Below are 22,176 nucleotides of genomic sequence, written 5' to 3'. Positions count from 1 at the left end.
ACTGCATTAAACTTAATGCTCAAACTTAGCAAAACTGCCCTTGATATTGTGTGACACAATGGTTGTTGCCATTTCGATGGTCCTTTGTGGTTTTTGTTGTCAGAAAGACACCCCCACAAGCTCGCTGTGGCTAAGCCCATTTGAGGTCCACAGCGGTGTTGTCTTTTGGGCCTTCTGAGGGTTTCCTTTCAACATCCGAATGTGGGATTGCACCTAGGAAGCACTCATTAACCCCAATAGGGCATGTTTGCTGCGTAACTGAAAACAAAGAAAATATCACCTCCTGGTTTCATAACCTCAGCTGACTGTAGATGACTGTAGAAAGGAAATTATTCATAATCTTACATTTCAGTGTTTATGTTAGTTCTCACTCTCCAGTGTTTTGTATTGTTTTATGATTTATAATCATACTCTTGATATCACCCAAATGAGGATGGGTTCCCCTTTGGAGTCTGGTTCCTCCCAAGGTTTCTTCCTCATAACATCTAAGGGAGTTTTTTTTGCCCAGTCTGCTCATCAGGGATAAATACACATCATTCACTTAAATTCTTAAATTCTTTAAAGGTGCTTTGAGACAATGTCCATTGTGAAAAGCGCTATAGAAATAAACTTTACTTGACTGGTCTTCTTCACCCCGACTTCAAAAGGGGCAAAAATCTTGGCGCAATTAACATGCCACTGTATTCACTTGTTAACATTCTCTATTCAATACGGGGTTTTGAATATATCTCACTCCTCACTTGATTATTGCTAACAAAAACCAATATGAAGGCAGACTTTTTTTCTCATAACTGGAAAATGATGCCATTCAGAGTTCTGTCTTTATTGTTCTGAGGTAAATTTCCAATTGGCTAGTTAAATTCAAAACATGGATAGTGGCACAAGTATGTGTAGCGATAGATATCGTGTGATTTTTTTTGTTTATCGAGTTCTACTTTTTAGAGTCAAATCTAACATTTGGTGGAGTGTGATTAAAGTTTAATCAACAGGTTATTTCTTTGCCCTGAAATGTTATATAGTGTAAGAAAAAAGATATTGTACGTATTCTTGTGTCTTTAATGGTGCTTTCATTTCCAAGACTGTCTCTGTTATAAAGTCATGAAACACAGTGACACTCTTCTTGTTATTTGAGATGGCATGCTGTTTTAGTGTCAGAAAATTACTTTCTACAATGTTTGTATGGGTGCGTGTGACTCATTAGCTTTAATACCCCTCTGTTGTTGTCTTTCTGTTTCATCTGATAATGTGTTCATCTTGAGATAAGAAGGCATCTTGACATTTGGAACATGAAAACATAAATACAACTAAAAGTAAAAAATTAAAATAGACATGCAATAGTGAAAGTTTGGAAACAGTAGGCTAAAATGTATATATTTTTTGTACATTGTAAATAGTCATGACAAAAAGTGATTTAAATGACCTAAATGTAATTGTTGCTCCAATTACATTCATGGATGAAGGTCTCCAAGAACCTGCAGAGGGTACCAAAAGTGTTTTTTGGGAATGCTGTTAAGAATTAAAAAATGTACTTGTTTGGATTTGTTTCAGGTTGTTATTGTTTCCATTGTGACCTTTTTTTTTTTTTTACAGAGAAACAATAAACTATTAAAGTAATTATTATCATTATTTTTTTTTAAGGAAAAAACCCAGTATAGCAGATCTGATGTTTTTGCTTATGTTGCATTAATGGAAGGTGTCTCCAGTGTCAGTGCTTTTTATCACAGTGAGTTCCCAAACACAGGAATGTATTCAGGATGGACAGAGTTTGAGATCACTGGGTTATCAGAAAAAATAGCTGCAATTTTTCTTTATCCTGTTTAGAGTCAAGAATGAGAAAGAGAGAGAGAGAGAGAGAGAAGGAGAGAGAGAGAGAAACAGGAACTGCTTAATAGGTGTTTTTTGACATTAAATGCAATGGCAAACCGTTCCAAAGTACACTGTCATTCATACATACTGTTTATTTCAAAATGTACTGTAATGTTTTTGTTTTTGGCAAATTGCTGTGGAATAAAAGGAATAAGACGCATTAGATCAATATATAAAAAATAATCTCTTATCTTTCATGTGTTATTTGATAACATTGTGTTAACCACTAACCAATAGAACAATACGTTTAAGGAACACAAATATTGGCACCATAAATATTATGCTACTAATGTAATTGCTAGTGTATTTAATGACCGAAGTGTCATTCAGTCATTACTCATAATCTTACATTCCAGTGCTCATGTTAGTTCTCACTCTCCAGTGTTCTGTATTGTTTAAAGTCTATAATCACACTCTCGATGTCACCCAAATGCGGATGGGGTTTTCCTTTTAAATCTGGTTCCTCTCAAGGTTTCTTCCTCATAACATCTTAGAGAGTTTTTCCTTGCCACAGTCACCATGGCTGCTCATCAGGGATAAATACACATCGTTCACCTTAACTGTTAAATTCTGTAAAGCTGCTTTGAGACAATGTCTGTTGTGAAAAGCGCTATAGAAATAAACTTAACTTGACTTGAATTTATCCAATTTTCCAAATGTTTCAATCTGAACAAGTTTCTTTTTCTCGACATTTCAATTTAAGCAGGCTTTATTGTCATTTCAACAACATTTCCCCAGGACCAAGGTGCTCCATCAAACAACATAAAAATAACAAAAGGAACACAGTACTACAGAGATCTCTACACATGACTTAATTTCGGGGCGCCGTTCTTGCAGGATTTTTTCCGGCTTGCGGTACATCATCCTCCTATTTTTAAAGCCACAGTATATCATCCTCCACGCTTCTCTCAGAATTGGGCAGAATTTATGATAAATGTATTTCAAATATAAAATACAATCAAATGATTAATTAATTAGAAACTAGTTGCTATGAAAGCAGGTGCCATCAGTCGTCTTGTTATGAATGACTTGTTTGTCATTGAGTCAGTGTTGCTGATACAAAGTTGGTACCAAACACCAAGTAACTAAATAAGGATACAATTATGAGTCATTCATCAAACATTAAACTGTTGGTTACTGTAAAGCTAACCTTTATCTCTGAGATCACAGGGATACTGTAGGTGAATATTTGATCTGTTAACTGATTTCCATGTGTCAGATTTATTGCGTGACTCCAACAGAGAAAAGCTGTTGCTGTCAAACATTGTTTATTTAATCAGGTGAGTCAGTGTAATGGCGAAGAAACAGAAAAAACAGGCCAATTGATGGAAGCTTTGGGAAGAAATTTCATGCAGAAGCATTTTTTTTTTTGTATTTTTAAAAACATTTATTTTGATACATGATGTGGTTACTGTATTTTCTAGTTTATTCTCATACACAAAGTTTAAGTGGCTTAACAAGAGGAAATACAACATCTGTAGACAAATTCCTTGACACGTCTGTGTGTGGTGTCACATTCCTTGTGAAGATCACCCAAATTCTTCAATCGAATTTGCTTGACGAGCCTCTCAAGGCTGCGGTTCTTTTGGTTGGTTGTACATCTTTTTCTTCCACTTAACTTTCTGTTAACATGCTTGGATACAGCACTCTGGGAACGACAGCTTCTTTGGCAATGAATGTTTGTAGCTTCCCCTCCTTGTGAAGGGTGCTAATAATTGTCTTCTGGACAACTGTTAGCTCAGCAGTCTTCCCATTAATGTGTAGCCTAGTGGAACATTGTAGCCTGAGAGACCATTTTGAAGGCTCAGAAAACCTTTGCAGGTGTTTTGAGTTGATTAGCTGATTAGAATTTCACCATATTCAAATTTCTTGAGTTGAATTGGTGAGTTTTTGTTAAATGTGAGCAAAAATCACCACAAAAACTGAATGTATTTTTAGTATATGTCTATTCTTTTTATCATGGCTACAATAGGGCAATAGCCATAATAAATCATAGTATTTTGGATATTTAAGTACATTTAAAGGCAAATACTTTTGTACTTTTACTTAAGGGAAAGTTTGAAGGGACACTTTTACAGAAGTCATATTTTACCTCAGGTTTCTCTAATTTTACTCAAGTTCATGGTTTCTGACCACAATCCAGATACAGTAGCACTGACAAGTACAGTACAGAAGATAAAAATAAATACTGTACATGTAAATATTTGGTTAGATGTAAATATTTGGTTCAGCAATTGTTATCCCTCTGCTCTGAAACATGACTTGACATGCCTTTCTAGTATGCCGTAAGAGATCCACGTTGATGTTTAAAGTTTTTGCTTTAACACCATTTCTATGTCTTAAATCTCCTGGTAAGGGAATCATGTGATGGTTTACTGAACATGTTAATGTTGTTGACTTGCCAGGTTAAATCAGAAAACATTCCATGTAAGGCTATGTAAGCGAAAACTTGCGTAAGCTCCGGCCACACCTAATTACCTGATTGACGTCACTGGTGGTGTTGTGAAGTCTGAGCGCCCTAACAATTGAGCTGTCAATCAAGCATGTGTTTGAGCAACGTCTTATTATAATATCTAGAGCAACACTCCTATCTTATGTCAACATATCACCATTTAGAGCTACAATGTGGTTCTAAAATCTCTTTAAAATAAGCTATTAAGTATGAAAAAAAAGCTTCTAGATTGAATCAAGGTACCAATCTGATCACTTCTGGCTCAAAATTTTACAAAATAACAAAAAAGACTAAGTAATCTAAACACAAGTGACTTTGATTTCATATCTCAAGAGTCTCCTCTTAGAAAATGTGACATTGTTTAATAAAAGGCAAACAAAGCAAGCTGGAAAGTATTCAGAGCTTGAATTACAATGCAAACATTGCTTTGAAAAAATCCTCCAATTAAAATAGAAAATCTGGACTGGGAACAATTAACATATACTAAATAGATCAAGTGCAATATTTACATTACTTCATTTGGCCACAGGATACAACTGAGCAGTTTAGTGCTAGGATTTGACCTTCTAGGGCCATGACCTTCTGAATAGTAGTAATAATAATAACTTAACCACTGACCTATCCCTTCTCTTCAAAGTGAAAGTCTGTGACTGAGTAAAGCTCGTCCCGAGTGTTTGATTTAGCGACGAAATCGAGCAGTTCTTCGGGGTGCAGTCAGACATTTCCGGACACTCCTGCAGTTACACTCTTCAGAAGTGTCATTGCCTAAAGCCTCTCATTCGTTACACTGCTTTATCTGCTCTGTCGGTGTGTGTGATAATGAGTGTGGCTCTTGGGACAGAAAGGTTTATGGGGCTTGAAGTCATTAGCGAGAGAATGAGAGCGAGCGCTGTGTCCTGACGTCTGTCCCATTGACCCAGGCCATCTCTTAAAATTTTATAGCAGCTGCTGCCGCATTTATTTTACAGTCCCCATTATATCTTATCTCCATCTCTCTGATGATCAACATAAACAATATTGATGGAAACGGAGCAGTAAAAAAACAAACAAAAAAACAACCCTGATCAGGGATTCGACCAAAAGGCATGTGGGATAAAAAAGAACTAAAGGAATGGTGCAGTCACTAAAGATTAAAATGATGTGTAGTATTGATTTAGTAAGAGCATAGATAATATAACGTATGATATATTGCATATTACATATTTTAAATATGTCTGAGAAAAACTAATATTAATCCAAACTTGAAACGCCGTATTTGCTGCCACCTGCTGGTAAATAAGGAAAAAACATCTGAGACACTAGTGACAAAATAATAATCTCCGATATTAATTTATAAGGTTTATACACTTCCTCACGAAGCGCCACACATTTACTACGTGAAAAATAATAAACGTGGAGCCATTTTCTGCTTTTATTAGGTAAAATACGTCGATAAAACCGCAGTGAAGGAGGTGAGAGCGGAAAGAAGGGAAAAAAGAAAGAAAAAACCTCACGCGCGTATCGTGAGGTGATTTAGCATCGGGTTCAATGCTAATCGCTAGCACAAAGAAATGAATGGTTTATTACACACATTTAACGGCAAAAAAGAGAGAAGGAAAATGTATAAACATTAAAAAATTTGGAAAAAAGGTCGACAGAATATAAGTTTTCTTGGCAATTTCAGAAGATAACCAGGTAAGAGTTGTTAAATTTGTTATTTCATCTACAAGGCTAAGCTTTTGCTCTCGGAGCTTTATTGTATTTCTTTTATTCTCACTTTATTTCTCTTACACAAACGTTTCCCTCTAATATAAAGAATACAGAGAATAAACCCTTAGCAGTCACTGCTACCCTGTGAACGCGAATGGCGCCATTTTGCCTGGCATCCCCCCTTTTATAGAGGTTTTAGGGGGCGTGGCTTGGATCATTTATGGAAATTTAATGATCGTACTGGTTTTGTTAATGTGTGTTAATTTTTTCCAGGATTGCGTAATTCTTATGATAAGGGAAGTGGAAGCACAGTCCTAGTGGTAGCTCAGATGTTGGACTTCTGATCGGAAGGTCATGGGTTCAAATCCCAGCACCACCAAGCTGGGCCCTTAAACAAGGCCCTCAACCCTCAATTGCTCAGCTGTATAACCATATAATCATTTAAAGAAGCAAACATCAGACAACTAACATAAAATGGTTTAATAGCAGAAGTGTGGGAAAAAAAACAGAGTATATTTGGTATGTATTTGAGCCCTTTCGAGGACCAAAACCTCAAAAAAGGGTGAAAGCTTTTCTGGGACGCCAATGGGAACAAAATCATATCCAAATATACAGGTGTCCCAATGTCTTTTTTTTTTCACAAACCGGGGGAAAAAATTGGAAAAACACACCTGTTCCAGCATGACAGTGCCCCTGTGCACAAAGCCAGCCATAGGTTTGAAGTATGTGGAAGATCTCCTGCTATAGAGCTCTGACCTCAACCCTGTTTACCACCATTGGGATAATTTGAAACACCGACTTCACCCCAGGTCTCCTCACCTCACTTACATCAGTACCTGGTTTCCCAGTACCGATTGCACAAATCTCCACACGCACACTCCAAAATCTAGTGGAACATTTACCTAGAAGATTCGGAAGTAGATGTAAAATGGGACGTTCAAAAAGAAGCACATATATCAGGTGTCCATGATTTCTTGAAATACCAAAATGAAGCAACTTCATTGCTATTTATTGTGATTTTAATTTTTTTTATTGGTCGCGTCATAATGTGGAATGTGCAGGAGAAGTTTACACTCGTGATAGTGAGCTATTCGTTTAGATGTATCAAGCTGAAATATTGCAGTAGCGTTTATAAATTTAAGCCCTATGGCGTTTTAGGGATACGCCTAAAAACTACTCAAACGACTGGCACAGAAGCAAATACTTGGAGGTGATTTTCCACCTCCACCAGACACTGCTTTACTTTTATTTATTTTTCAATTACTGTTGCTTCAATAACGTGAAAAAAATTCCCTTCCAACCACGAACATGCGCTTGAGTTGTCATAGTAATTCGTGTTTTTTTTCCTGCAGGGGTTTCTTCTTAGGAACCTAACAATGCGCCTAAATGCTTCATTATGCCAATTATTGCATCGCTTTACCTGAAGCATGTAAAGGTTTTAGCTTCCAGCCCAGTTTTTTTGAGCGAACTCTTCTTTTATGAACGAAGAAACGATTCCTGACAGTGTCCGTAACTCAAAAGGTCCACGCTTGAACATTAAATGACATCTAATGTTAACCGGATAACCATCTGTCACTGTTAATGAGCACCAGGACGTGCCTTTCGCCGAGTAAGTGCTATTAAAAAATCGGCAGGAACGAACCTCGCAAAGGGAGTGGATTAATGAAGGTGATGATTCGGAAAAGACGGGCATAGTGTCGCACTGCCGTATCCATCTACGCATTGACAACCTTTTCTATTTGTCTCTCTCTCACTTTCTCTCCAGTTACATCGATCTTGCTGGCACTCGTGCAGCAGAGTTTGGTCAGAGCAGATAAGAGACTTTTTTTTTGTTCCAAAGATTTCTGGGGAAACTTCTATTTCTATTTCTGGCAGAAACAGATGGTGTCGTGCGCTCGCATCATATTGGTTATATTAGCACTTGAACCAAATCCTAAGCTCTTTACTTTCCTGTAATAGTTTAAACTGCGTTATTTCAGGAGGATAATGCAATTTATGGCTTAGAAGCTATTAGGCAGAGATTTATACATGCCATTTTAAGGGTAAAACAACAAATGTATCAATTTTACCTTATAGAATACTTTTTAGAAGACTTTGGGCATGTTATAGTTATATACAGTATGTGCTAGATATCTTGTAAATAGACCATCCTCCAACCAGCCAGTTTAGGAGAGTATTTTTAAAACCCTTGATATAGTATAAAAGAGGTGGTATCAAAAAGTTATTTACACACTATCACCTTTAAAATAGTCCCCTTGCAAAGCAATACCCGCCCCCAGCGTCCCTGCCACTTGAATGTGTCTTGGAAGACTTCTTTTCGAAGAGTGCCAAGAAACTTCTGCGAGTCACACTGGATCTACGCGATGGTCTCAAAACGTCGACCTTTGAGCCGGATTTTCATCTTCAGGGAGAGGGCGAAGTCCGCAGGAGCCAAATCTGGCAAATAGGGTGGGCGTGGAGAAACTCACGTGTGAGGAGCTCGGTTACAGGGTGCGCACGTGGTCAGAATAGCAGACGTGGTAACGGACATGGTCTGAATAGCACCAGTTGCACAGGACGATGTCTTTTGGCACACTGGCTTATAAAGGTCGGTGCTCCCCGTGACTGTGCGTGTAGCCATCTGTTGGCTTTTGCAAAACTATTCTCGAAAATCTTTGGTGGATTCACCAATCAGATTGAAGGATTCAGCATTGCTGCGTTAAGATAATCTTTCTGAAAGCACAGATTGGGAAGTTTGACCAACAGGACTGGGTTTGTAGTCAGGATTCTGGGAAATGGAGTTGAGCAGGTTTGTCGCTGCGGATTTAATGCCGTGTCATGCATGCTACGTTTATGATCGAATTAGTAAATAAAACCAGAAACGCTTTCCGTTTAACTTTATTGGATAAACTTTTTTGTCAGTACATTAAAATCTCTTGGAAAAAAAAATCGAGCGGAAACATTTTTGGCAGGAAACAAAATCCTGCAGTTATGCATATATTTATTGTCACGTGACAGGTTTTTCACCATCAGTAGGAAGATGAGAGATGGGCTGAGGCGGAGGCCAGAATAATTCAGTTTAATTGTCGGAAAAAAAAATCATCGTACTTCTGATAGGGCTTTTAAAGGGGCAGCTTCCTGCACGTTCGTAGAATTCTTCGTTCTCTGTTGTCTTCTTTGGGATGTTGATCTCTTTGGAGATGAACAGAAAATGACGGCTATTAATCAGTCGCTTGTAGATTCTGCCCGTTCAGTTTCTGTAACCCGAAACAAGAGAAAATGTAATAATAATAATTCACTTTATACATGAAACTTATAACGACGTGTCAGATAAAGGAAGAAAAAAGAAAATGCCACAGCAGCAACAAGGCGGATGTTGAACGAAATGTTAATCCTGTTCTAAAAGCAGTTCAGTTTCCTCTCTAAACTGACGCCATACTGTAAGAGGCTTAACATCTTAACCGTTGAATTGGCTGCAGGAAATGAGGCGTCTGTCAGATTGTGGCTTTTCTTTTCTTTATTTTTTTTTACCAAAAAAGCTGATTTTTGGTTCGTGTCAATCATCTGACTTCAACTGTCCCTACAGAGCAACGTCCTCCGTGCAGAGACGTCCACAGTAACCGCTGTCGTTATCTAATAGAAACACATTTGGCCCGCTGTGTTGATGCTCAACTGGCGATCCATGCCGACGGCCCCTAACGCCCCCCTCCCATCAACGCCCCACCATTCACCCAGCTTACACGTCTTAAAAACAACATTCAACAGAAAAGCACATATTTTATTCATCTGTGTCCCAGTCGCTGCTTTCACAATGGCTTCCTACCAGCATCACAAAACTTTGCAGTACACAGTGTGCGGAAAAACAGATCCTCAATCACATTAGGGGGAAAAACCGTGTCGCTTCTTTTGAAACGCGCCACATATTTGACCTCTACAATGCTTTATAGTGCAACCAAACCACAAAATAAGTAAGTACTAGCACACTGAAGCGTTAAAGGTCCATGCTGCCTGTGAACCAGTGGCGAAGCTTAAAAGAAACAAAAAGGATGTTGATGCCCCGAGCCGACCTCATAATGACAGACAAGCCGAGGTATAATGTTCTTCAAGTGCTCTCCTCTTCTTTTTTTTTTTAAACGCAGTGCGTCCTTTTACTCCGTCGTTACACACCGTTCATTTCTCTTGCTTTCTCCGGAGCAGAACACGAGCACTCACGTGACGAGTTTACAAACGGATCGTGTTCACGCAGCTCCGTCACTGGTTGTAGTCCGGCTGTGTCTCGCTCGGGCTCTGGGCCGAGGTTTTCGAATGGATCTTGCTAATCTCCTCGAGGGCGCTGGCCAACGAGTCCAGGTCTTCGGAGGCCTGGTGCCGAGCCTCCCACAGGCTGAGAATGACCCCGGATGGGCTGCGCTGTGTAGCGAAATACGACAGGTTCCTGAGGAAGAAGAAAAAATTACATTATGGGATGTGACTGAATGTAGACACTGGCCAGTTTGAAGGTTTTGGCATTGCATTATGATGCAATAGTAATAATTATTATAATAATAATAATAATAATAATAATAATAATAATAATCAGAGCAAGAAGATTTATTTTTAAAAGTCCTGACGTGACCCCCTCCATAAATGTTACAGAAACCTCCGATGTATAAGTCGCTTTTATTTTCCATTTACAAAATGGAAAATTAATCACTATCATCTGACCAATTAGGATCAAAGCACGGAATTCCCCCAACTTGTTTTGTTATCTGTAACTACTCCTCCTGTCCTGTTTCTTTACTGAATCATCTTTTCTCTGCTGAGCCATTTATCTCTCTGTGCTGCTCAGACTGTCTGGCTCTGATAAGAGTAAGAGGGGAAAACTAGCACTAAGTCATTTACAACAAGCAACAAACATTTTGCTTCAGATGTGCTTCTAAACTAAACGGCCACATTACGCTGAATGGAAGTACATATTTGGCAAAAAGCGAACATCCCATTCATGTCACCTTTTGTTTTTATAACAACCTCCATTGTTTTGGGAAGACGTTCCACTAGATTTTAGAGGGTGCTTTGTGGAGATTCGTGCTCATTTAGCCACAAGGGCGTTAGAAAATTCAGCTACTGATGTAGGTATAGCAGGTCTCTCCAGATCTTCCACTCCAGCCCATGTAAAAAAATATCAACAGTTTTTGTTTTTTCTATTTAAAGTGAAATTTCATTCTAACACATCCAGAGACATTTTAAATGTGTAGATATAGTTGGGAAAAATCGGGTGTCCCAACACTTTTGCCAATTGACTGTATTAAAAATGCATGAATCCTGCACTCATATTTACGGCCACTTGATGGCAGTGTTTTGACACGCTTGTGTATTTATCCACTAAAACAATAGGCAGTTATTTGCTCAGAGTACTAAATTATCCAAAAAACCCTCAGTGCTCATTAAATAATAACGTTCCTTAATAAAGCTGAACAATGTCGGCACCCGGACCAGATCAGATGCTTCCCTTCTTGGAAAATGACATGCTTAGCATGCATAAGTTATTAATTATTTGCAGAACATGCATAATGTATAGTGTATATGCCATAACAACAAGATTATTTAAAGAGTTTTGTGGCGTATCATAGTACGGCGTAGCGCGATTTAGCGCTAAGTAGAAGAAGTGAAGGCAAACCGGAGATGTGTTGCGTTGTTTTTTTTAAAACAATGAATAACGCATAACTTGTAATGCTAAATGAGTTAAGCCAAACGGAAACGGTGTGTATTTGAGGCTTTTACCTCTGAATGTGAAGTTTCTGAGCGAGGAGCTGCCAGTCCTTGCCCTTGGCATTGGCAGTGTCGAAGGTGGCACAGATGCGCTGCCGAATGGATGGAGGGATTTTGAAGGCTTTAGCGCCCGTCTGGGAGGTGACCGTGCAGTCGGTCTGCATAAGAAATGGGAGCGTCTCCTTCTCTTTCTGAAAAAAAAAAAAAATCTAAAGGCAAAGATCATGCAGCGATACATTTTTCTATGAAACATGAACCGACCTCTTCCACGCAAGTGTAGACCTGTAGGATCTGCTCGTGACCTTTGACTTGGCGCACGCTGATCTTGCAGGAGAGTTGCGAGGTGCCGACGTTGAAGCGCTCCAGAGAGAAGGCACAGTGCAGAGGCTGCTGGTTACTGCTCCATACCTGCGAGAAGGAGAACTCCTGCGACACAAACCGATAAGAGATATCATTGATGTGTGAAGTAGAAGAGTACAAGAGAGGATGAGATTGAGACTGAATAGAAGACAAAAGAGCGAAAAGGGGAAAGGACTATGAAAACACAAGAGAGAGAGAAAAGAAATATGGAGAAAAAGAAGAGACAATAGAAAGGAGGGAAAGGAGGATACTAGAAAAAGTCAGGTGTCTCAATACTTTCAAGAAAACACAAGGAGAGAAAAGAAAGAGGAGAGAAAGGAAGAATCAAAGAGAAGGTGAAAGGAGGATGGAAGATAAAGGAAGGATGCATGTCGAGAAAGAAAATGTGATGAAGATCTATATAGAGATGAGAGAAGGGAAGTGAAGAACGTGTTCAGTGATGTGAGTTAAATCACCGAGTCAGCACTGCTACTCTGCTAAAAGAGCCATATTCGAGACATGCGGGACAAAACCAGGCTCAGGCCCAAATCCTTATTAATTCCAGCAGTCAGGTCCCTCTTAGGTTAAGCCTCACGCCTGCGACACGAGCGTCGGAGAGCAACGTCAGCTTTGATTCTGAATGAATTTTAGCAATGAGGCACAAGAGAGTGAGCGCCCCCCTGATTCCTCCAACCCTCTGCTGACAGAAGCATGATTGACCTAACTTTCTGTACGGAGTCTAACTTTCAGATCCCTTTATCTCGATAGATCTCGACATTCCTCTTTTTTTAAAGATCAACTTTTTTTTTTCTCTTATATCCTCCAAAACCTAATCCATCACACATGCTCACAGAAAAGGACAGGTGTTGAGCTTGGAGGAGACGGGGGAATGGAGATTAAAATCCAGCCTAGCAGGACACTGACGTGCCCGACTCGATTCGTCCAATGATTAACAAGACTTCATGATGTTACTCCGGCGTTATATCCTCATTATCGTCTTCGTCACTCTGGCGGCGCGAGAAAACCTGAGCGCTCTTTAACCGTTAATATAAAGATGTTGGAGGGGAAACGGCCAAAGCCATTTAAGATGTATCCAAGGAAGGTTCCAAAAGGTTGGAATGGTTATCCCTCCGATGGTTAACCCTCCTTTCCCATGACATGCGTATTGCCAGCTGTGAACTGGTACAACTATTTTAGACACCTCTTATAACAGATGCCTCATTAACTAGCATCTCTTTGATTGATGGTAGAAGCTCGTTCTTCTTTCTCTGGAACTTTGAGAGAAATATTTTTTTCTGTGTAAGACAGAACAGTGGTGGGTATCTGCAGTACTTTTACAGTTAGACAATCCCTCGTTAAATGTATGCGATTAAGTGACTTAAGCTCCTCACCTGACAGGTGCTAAAGGGTTTGATGCTCCATGGGAACTGGGGGAGATCCTGGATGGAGACCTGTAGACAGTAGGTGTTCCCTTTAAACAGAAGAGTCTTAGGTTCCTCCAGGAGTAAGCCATGTCTGTTGCTCTCTGCAGTCACCACTCCCTGCGGCACAGCATTAAAAAGGCATTCAATTACAGTATATGAAGAGCTCCGACTGTCAGGTCTTTTTATGCAGCTCTCAAGGGTTCTTTGGCTGATTGCCACAACCTTTAAAGGTTTCCCCAAAGACTCAAACCAAAGATCTAATAAAACCATCAGACCGGTGGTAAATCGAAGATGCCTCTTCTTTCCTAGTTCTTAGGCAAGTTCCTGAACCCTCGACATGTGATTCTCATTGGAGATGTCATGAACCTTGCAAGGATTACACCTCGGAGGTGCGATTTAGTGTGAAACCGCAGAGGTGAAGATGTTCTTATAGCGGTGTGCATAAGTGCTAATGAGATGCCAGAGATGGTTTGCTACTGTTATTATAAAAAGCTTCTTTATACTCTTAAGGTGTCTCAAGAAAAACTGGCCCAGACCTTGAGGAGTTCTTGTGTTGGAATAATACATGGGAGAACAAAATTGGTTGGTGTTTCTCATAGAATCTTCAAAGTTTACCAGAAAAAGGTCGATAGATTGCTGTAACCTTTTCTACTCAAGGGCTATCTTTTTATATTTCCAAACTTTAAAAACACAGAGGTTACTCTTTGGGATTCTAAACTTCTACATATACTTTGCATTGTTGCAAGTAATCGTGTATATCAAGGAGATCTGGAGTGCAGCTGGTGTTCCAGTTCATCCCAAAAGTGTTTAGCAGGTTGCGGTCAGGACCCCCTAGAACCACATTTGGCTGGGAAAATGTTGTCCATATAGTGTATTATTGTCCAGACGTTGTTTAGTTGATTTAAAGGTTGCACTCTTACTAAAAAATGAACCCCACATGGAAAAGTGCTTTAAAAAAACCCACTGTTGTGCGAGTCAAAGATTTTGTAGTCGATGGTTGAAGGGGAAAAAACCCTGGCATCAGCATATCCACTTTTAGAATCCTCAGAGAATCCTTGCCTTTCCAGGCTCAGATGAAAAATGGCGATGGCGATGCAAAAACAGAACAAAACACAAACCAACGTGCACAAAAACACACACATACAAAAAAAAAATAAACATATTCAGCGTGAACCTTAGAAAAGTAAATTGAATTTAAATTGATTAAAGGCTGCCTCGCTTTCAGGTGTAGCACTGTTCATCTGTCATAACTGCTTTGTGTCTTACTGGCTTTATCTCAGATATGTGCGTGTATGTGTGCGTGTTCGTGTGCGTGTGTGTGTGTGTGTGTGTGTGTGTGTTTACGGCATCTATTCTGAGAATTCCCAATCTCACCCTGCTTACTGATAGCAGTGTGAGCACTCAGGCAGCACTACACTGATTGATTCTGACGTGTGTGTGTGTGTGTGTGTGTGTGTGTGTGTGTGTGTGTGAGGAAAGAGAAACGGCAATGTTGACAGCTATATGAAAATACAAACTGTAATCATGCAGCGCTACATCGACGCTTTACTGAAAACAAAGCTTTGCAGTTCGCTTTTTGTCGCCTTTTGCCGCACTTTCGAATGAAACATGATGCAAATATGGGAAAAAAGAAATATGTAATATCTGGTTAATGATGCCCAAACCTGCATTCAGAATTATGGGTATGTTAATCTAATGCAACATTTGGGGCATTTTTCATATGGTATTAGCCAGGGGTTCAGGATCAAGGTCATGAGGTCAAATACACCCTGATTAGGATACTAGTTAATACCAATCTTTCCCTAGGAATAATTTAGGGCACTCAGTCCAGGAAACATCCTGTTTTTGGAGATTGGAGGAAACCTGAGAACCCAGAGGAAACCAACACGGGCATGTGGAGAAAATGCTAAATCTCCACACACGATAACCCGAGCTCAGGATTACATTTATCTGTTTGCGACAGATGTTTTTGTCTATAGAGTGACTTCCAGAGTTGAGGGTCTCGTTGGAGGGCCTGGCAGTGCCATCCTCGCTCTCAGAACCTTCTGAACGCTTTAAAAGCTCGCATTATCCTCTTAGCATAAGCCTCCTCCGCTCTCGTCCTCCAAAGTCGAGATGGCATTTTGGGTTCTATCTGGATTTGCCGCACCATCATCCGCCGCCTATTAGAAATAAACGGATTACTCGGCCCACAAATAACTTCTTTCACACGGGAAGCACTCAACCACCAGCAGCTCACGAACACATCTTCAATCTCCGCAGACTAAACCCATTCCTTCTCCATTAGCCACCTGCAGCTGAGCACCTGTGAGCTCTTGTTAATATTCCCCATCCGTTCCTCTTACACCGCAAACAATGCTAACAAGAAAGGTTTTCTATATTACGTTTTAGTCGCGCTCCGCGTCCTCTACATTTTAATATCGAACTCCACTGACCATTGAGATCACCTGAACCCCATTCCATCCATTACCCTCCCAAACAACCCCCCAATCTGAGTCTACACTAGTGTTTAGTGAAGTCAGCTGGCTTTATTCTGTGCTCCGAGGGGGTGTAAAGAGCGTGATAGCAAAACCACAAACACATACAACAACAATAACATCAAACACACAACAACAATAAAAACACCAAGCACACAACAACAAAAATAACTACTCTCAAATTACCAAAACACACAACAGCAAAACACCAAACACACAACAGAAAAACCAAACACACAACAACAAAATAAACTCTCAAATTACCCAAACACAAAACACACAATAGCAAACCACCAAGCACACATAACAGCAAAACCAAACACACAACACAAATAAACTCAAATTACCCAAACACACAACAAACACACAACAGCAAACCAGCTACATAACAGCAAAACACCAAACACAACAGTGAAATACCAAACAAGCAACAGCTAAACCAAACACAAACCAGCAAACCAGCTACATAACATCAAAACACCAAACATACAAACACAAAACCCAGAAAATACTTACACAAAGCACACAACAGCAAAACACAAAACTGCACAATACCAAACACCCAAAAGCAAAATCAGGGACAACAAATACACAACAGCAAATCCTAACACACAACAGCAAAAATCATGCACACAACAGCAAAACAACAAACAAACAGCATTTGACAGACACCCTTATCCAGAGGGACTGACATTTATCTGATTCATACAATTTAACAGCTATCGGATTAAGACCCTTGCTCAGGACCCCTTGAGTGGCAGCTTGGTGTGACTGAGATTTGAACCCACAACCTTCAGATCCAAAGTCCAATGCCTTAACCACTAAGCTTCCACCTCCCACCATAACAGCCAAACCCTAACACACAACAGCAAAATCTTCTACATAACAGCAAAACATCAAACAAAAGATGACAAAAAATTCAAGCATTACAAAACTAGAAACATGACAGTAAAACCAAACACACAATTCGCAAAGCGACCACAAAGAAACACAACAATTATCCAAATTAACCTTTACACCAGAACCAAATACACAACAGAAAAAAAAATACACAACAAAATGAGAAACAAGAAAAACTAAACATGACAGCAACACACTGTTGCATTATTCTGATGTGTTGCACTCTGTGCTCATTAGCCTGCAGGAGCATATAAACCCTCCTGATCTCATGACTGTTGTGTTGCTTCGCACAGGACCCCAGTCCTCATGCGCACCTCCAATCTCAACCCACATGCCCCGTCTAAAAAAATATTAACAGTGCACATCGCAATTACGTCCGTACTCGTATCTGCTCAGAACGTTCAGAATGTATTCATACAGATTCGCAGGCGAACACGCAGAAACTCGGTGACCCCTTTTCATTTCCTGGCTTGTTAACACAGCAAGTCCGCTACTCTAAGCGATGAGTCACGAGGTTGAACGGTTTAGATGTCGTGTGTCCAAAACATAATCATGGACAAGTTGTTTGTGTGATCTCATTTGCCTGTGGTTATGGCAGTCGGTGCCAGACGTGATGGGTCCAGCGTTGCAGACAGAGATGCCCTCCGGGGGTTTTCATACGCTGCTGTGTCTGGGGTGGGGGTGGGTTACTGAGAATGGTGTAATAAACAACACTAAACGTCGAGCATAAGACCGTGTGGGCGAAAAACAGTGTGTTAATGAGATAGGTCAGCGATGGATAGACTCGTTCCTGCTAACAGACAGGAGACAAATATTCCAGAAAAACAAAACAAAACAAAAAAAACAACCACCGCTTCAGCAGGACATGGACTTTACTATAATATAAAACCTTGCCGGAATGTATTTTTTTCTCATTAACGGTGAGAAAATTGTAGATATTTAGCAAGGTAGTTACAATCCTGAGGAGAAAGTCTGCAGAACTTCCTCCTGACAGACCCTCAGATCCATCCCTCCGCCTTGCCGTGCGCCAACGATGTAGGAAACGAACACGTGATGCCACACCACTGCTGAGCATCATTTGAATGCTAGTGTGTCTGGGACTACGTACATCCCTTAATGCCACTTAACACCAATTGACCATCATTCGACTGCCACCATGTCAGGGAGCATGTGCGTCTCTTTATAGCTTGTAAACCGAATGTTAATGGATTCTTCCTGCAGCATCGCATCACAAGAGATGATCCACAAATCATGTCGGTCACCAGAACAATCTGCAGGTGCCAATCCATTGTGTCTTGAGGAGGATAACCTGGTGTGGTATCTTAAGGAAGTTTCCCACATCTCTAGGACTGTCGACCAGCATTACAGTCGTCTTTTTTCTCGTTATTTGGCGACGTTCCCTATCTCAGTGGCGCATACGGGCTAACGCGTACCTACAGGCTAGCGTTGTGTAATGTACTGAAACATGATGTATGCTCTCAAAGCCGAGTGTTCCAGAAGAGAAGGCAAATCTCTATACGACTTCTAAGGATAAAAAATGGCCGGTATGCTGGGTAGCGCTTTTTGTAAGTAGGACATTAGAACGACTGGCTGAACCAGGGATCAAGAATTGTAGTCATTTTTTTGGGTGTAAATGATAATGTTCTCAACATTACACAAAGCTGATGGAACTGATGATGATTGGTCTGAAAAGAAAAAAAAAATAACCAGCCGGTTTTGTCACATGGTTTCAAAATGCAGCTCCAGCCACCTCAGGCTCAGTGATACACGTAATGGGTTATTCACAAAATAACGCCTCTGATTATGTACGTGTGTAGTTTTAGATAGAAGGCTACAGAGTGTAGTGACGTGATGCAGCTACACTTCATTTTCTTCATGGAAACGCTTTTGGCCGACTCTGAAATAAGGCAGAAATCACTCTACAGGTTTGTGAAAGATAAATGAAGCGTGAAAAAAAATACTCTTAATGAAGCAGCCCAGGGCACGTGATTCGGCGGGAGGGACCTCGAATTCATCTGTCGGAATCTGGCTTTTGGTAAGTATGTGTTTCGTAACAAACACAGAGTCGGAGCCAGACACTAGCCTGCAGTAGATCACCGGTACACTAATTAGAGGAGGCTGATGAAATCCGCCAATTGCAGGAAGATGTAAATTGTGTCCCAGTAGTGGAGCCGTATGCATTTGAGCTAGAAGGGAACCAGACTTGAACGCCCAAACTCACCACAGCGTTTTTTTTATTTATTTATTTTTTTCCGTGCACTGCACTGTCTAAACTGCCTCCACATCCGGATACATGAACGAACAAGGGAAAGCTTTAACATCAGATTGTCTTAAAAATCCAAATAAAATCAGTAAATACTCGGGGCGTAGCATATTCTGAGTAAAACAGCTGACATTCTTATTCAGACTAATTCATTTAGTCCTAAATGCATTCGGAGGCGCTGCAATGCTTCGTATATTTTCCTTTGAAAGAATTCAATTCATTCATTTTTAATGAAGAAAGTCCACACACACTGTGTTGACCAGGCAATTCAAAATAACTCACAAAACAACTTTGTATCTACTTCCAAAAAGGGATGGTGTATAACACCGTATAGCTGCAACATGATGGAAACCTTTTCAAATTTACGACCGTTTGAGATTTCTCCATGAGGAGGTATAACCGGGGGGTGTAACGCGTGGGTGTTGTGTGACTCAGCCGTCGCGGTGCCGACCTGAAAGGCGTGAGGCGTGTCGTCGACGCAGTACACCCGCAGACTGTAGCTCATGGAGGAGTGCGAGCTGCCAAACACAGCCACCTTCAGCCTCTTGGTGGCGCCGTCGCTCAGCGGTTCGCCTACCAGGGCGTACGAGCCCGGCTCGCTCAGCAGCAGGTGGCATCTTCCTGAGTCCAGGAGGCAGTAGCAGGACGTCGAATCGTCCTCTGCCGACATCACTTCCTGCGGGTGGAGGAGCAAAAAGGTTAGTTAGCAAACGTTAATTAGTCCTTTATACATTTCTATGTATACTTGAGAAATACACTTCATACCTTCTTATACTTACATTCTTAGTATACAAAAAATATACATGCTAGACATCCTTACACTCTTACTACCGAGACTAACTTACGTTTGATATAGTATCATTAATTTTTCTAAATATTTTGTTCTAGCATAAAACCTGTTTGCACATTTGCTGAGGGGTATGTGAGGCCTGGTCAGTGCCCCCTCGCCCTTCCAAAAAAAGTTTGCGGCACCCCGTGCACTGCATATATATTGCATACCCAATTATTTTGCGCCTATAAAGGCTATATGGACACCTGACTTTTCCAGTCACATGTGGTTCCTCCACAATTGTATAGAAAGGCTTTAGCATTACATTTGAACTAGGAGACCCAAAACTCCTCCAGCATGCCAATGCACAAAGCCAACTCCATGAAGATATGCTTTCCATGGGTTGACCCTAACCCTAAAAACTAACCCTAACCCTGGCATCCTCCCTCTAAAAGACTCCCTCGTGGATGAATAATGCACTTACAGAGAAGATATTCTTGTAAAGGAAATACACTACTTGTGGCAGGAATTAAAGCATGTCTCAAATGTACACTTATTTACACTCTCTGGTAGCATGTACCACTGTTAATGGAGCGGTGATGATTATGCGCGTGTTAAACGACTACTGGCGATAAAATCTATAGGAGAAGCGACGAGATGCGATTTATCGTCTCCATCTGCCGAGACGCCTCCTTCTATTTCTCACTTTAAATACGGAAGCCTGGTCCAGCTGCTCTACGCAGCAGGAGCTACACTCGCTTTGTTAGAACGAATCGCATCAACAAAGCCAAGGTCATGTCTCTGAAGAACCACGGGGCTACATTTATATCGTTTACATGCAGCAATACGCCTTTTTTTTTTCTCTTTCAGTATCATTTTCTTAGTCCAAATCTGGACTTGCGTACAGTGAAGTGAGGCACAAAGGACACGACCTAAGCCGGGCTGAAAAGACGATGTATAAGTGTGAATGGAGGTGAAGAGCAAGCTGTTTACAGAGGTGAACTGACACCACTGCCAGCTCTCTGCACCTTACCAGAGGAGGTCATCGATTCGTTCTCACTACGCTGACGTTGACAGATCCCGGGCTGGTGCTACGGCTCATGCTTTCAGCGAGGTGAAAAACAGTCAGTTTGCTTCTAAAACTGGAACATTTGTTAGAACGCTGCTGAGGATTGATGCAATGTGTGGAAAACAATTTCAGACATTCATTAAGAAAAAAAGAAACAGAAAAGCAAGAACGACTAAACCTGACAATTCTGGAGATTTCACACACAGTGAAGCGGTAAAGATTTAATCAAAGATTCTTTTTTTTATTGGCAAAAGTAATCGGACACCTAATTATAAATATAAGGGTTATTTTTTTACCACGTGTAGTCAACTCTTTTGCGGCTATTGCACTGTACGGAGTCTGTATCCCGGTGATATTACAACATGCTGAGTTTACTTCCCTGAAATGCTTTGCCAGGTTTTTTGCTGCATGTTTGTGGGACTTTCTACCTTTAACTTTGCCTCAAGTAAAGGAACAGCATTTTTAAGTGAGACTCATGGGTTGATTTCATGAAATGTTTAGGGTCCATTTGCAATGCAAAGTTCTGTGTTGTGCATTTTGTTTTTTTGTCTCATTTGAGTAGAAAGTACAGTACATCTCCATATAATCAAGACCATACCACTCTTAGTGTGCTTTGGATCATCAGCCCCTCCTTTTCATCTCTATACTGTTTTCTCCAGAAGACATAAATTGTGTACATGTCTTTAAGCAGATTAATCTAGACTTTCTCAGCTGGAGTGTTACCTGTGGTTTGGATTTTAAGGTAGACCATTCATACATTCATAAAGGCATCTCTTGATGCTTTGCCTACCTCCTTGAGAGTGTTCTCGACTTGGCTGAAGTGTTTTTTCTTCTCCACAGAAAGGAATTCTGTTATCATTCACTTCACTTCACTTTTTCTTTCATGGTACTCCAGGCTTTTTTTTAGAACTGCGGAGCCTGCCAGTGCATGCATAAGTATATCTGATATACTAATAATTGATAGACTATCGCTCTCTGGAAGGATTACAGCTTTTTGGACTACGTGTTGAGAGTTCCCATGAAACGCCACCAAGTAAAAACTCATCACTGGAAGTCAATTCCAGACCTGAACATTAAATCACTTAATTTTTTGATTACTTTTGAGCTTGTAAAAATGGATGTACTATGTAAAGCATCAGTGTAATTGGTAAATAGTTAATTTGTATTATTATTATTATTATTATTATTATTATTATTATTA

General features: G+C 40.3%; 1 protein-coding gene across 2 annotated transcripts in view; it reads right to left on the bottom strand.

Annotated features, from left to right (window-relative positions):
- Nucleotides 1-10,106: 10,106 nt before the first annotated feature.
- Nucleotides 10,107-22,176, bottom strand: part of unc5db (unc-5 netrin receptor Db) — a 131,645-nt gene continuing 119,575 nt past the window's right edge. For both annotated transcript variants that reach the window (XM_046841542.1, XM_046841543.1), the window contains 5 exons: nt 19,589-19,813; nt 13,465-13,614; nt 11,996-12,160; nt 11,747-11,925; nt 10,107-10,421 (listed from right to left, as the gene is read on the bottom strand). In XM_046841542.1, the coding sequence (XP_046697498.1) occupies nt 10,238-10,421; nt 11,747-11,925; nt 11,996-12,160; nt 13,465-13,614; nt 19,589-19,813 (903 nt within the window). In that variant the 3' untranslated portion in view covers nt 10,107-10,237. The remainder of the gene's footprint in view (nt 10,422-11,746; nt 11,926-11,995; nt 12,161-13,464; nt 13,615-19,588; nt 19,814-22,176) is intronic.

The sequence above is a fragment of the Silurus meridionalis genome, chromosome 27 (genome assembly GCF_014805685.1).
Source record: "Silurus meridionalis isolate SWU-2019-XX chromosome 27, ASM1480568v1, whole genome shotgun sequence".
NCBI classification, from domain to species: Eukaryota; Metazoa; Chordata; class Actinopteri; order Siluriformes; family Siluridae; genus Silurus; species Silurus meridionalis.
Note: the sequence above shows the minus strand (reverse complement) of the source record. Positions and strands in the feature narration are given on the sequence as shown.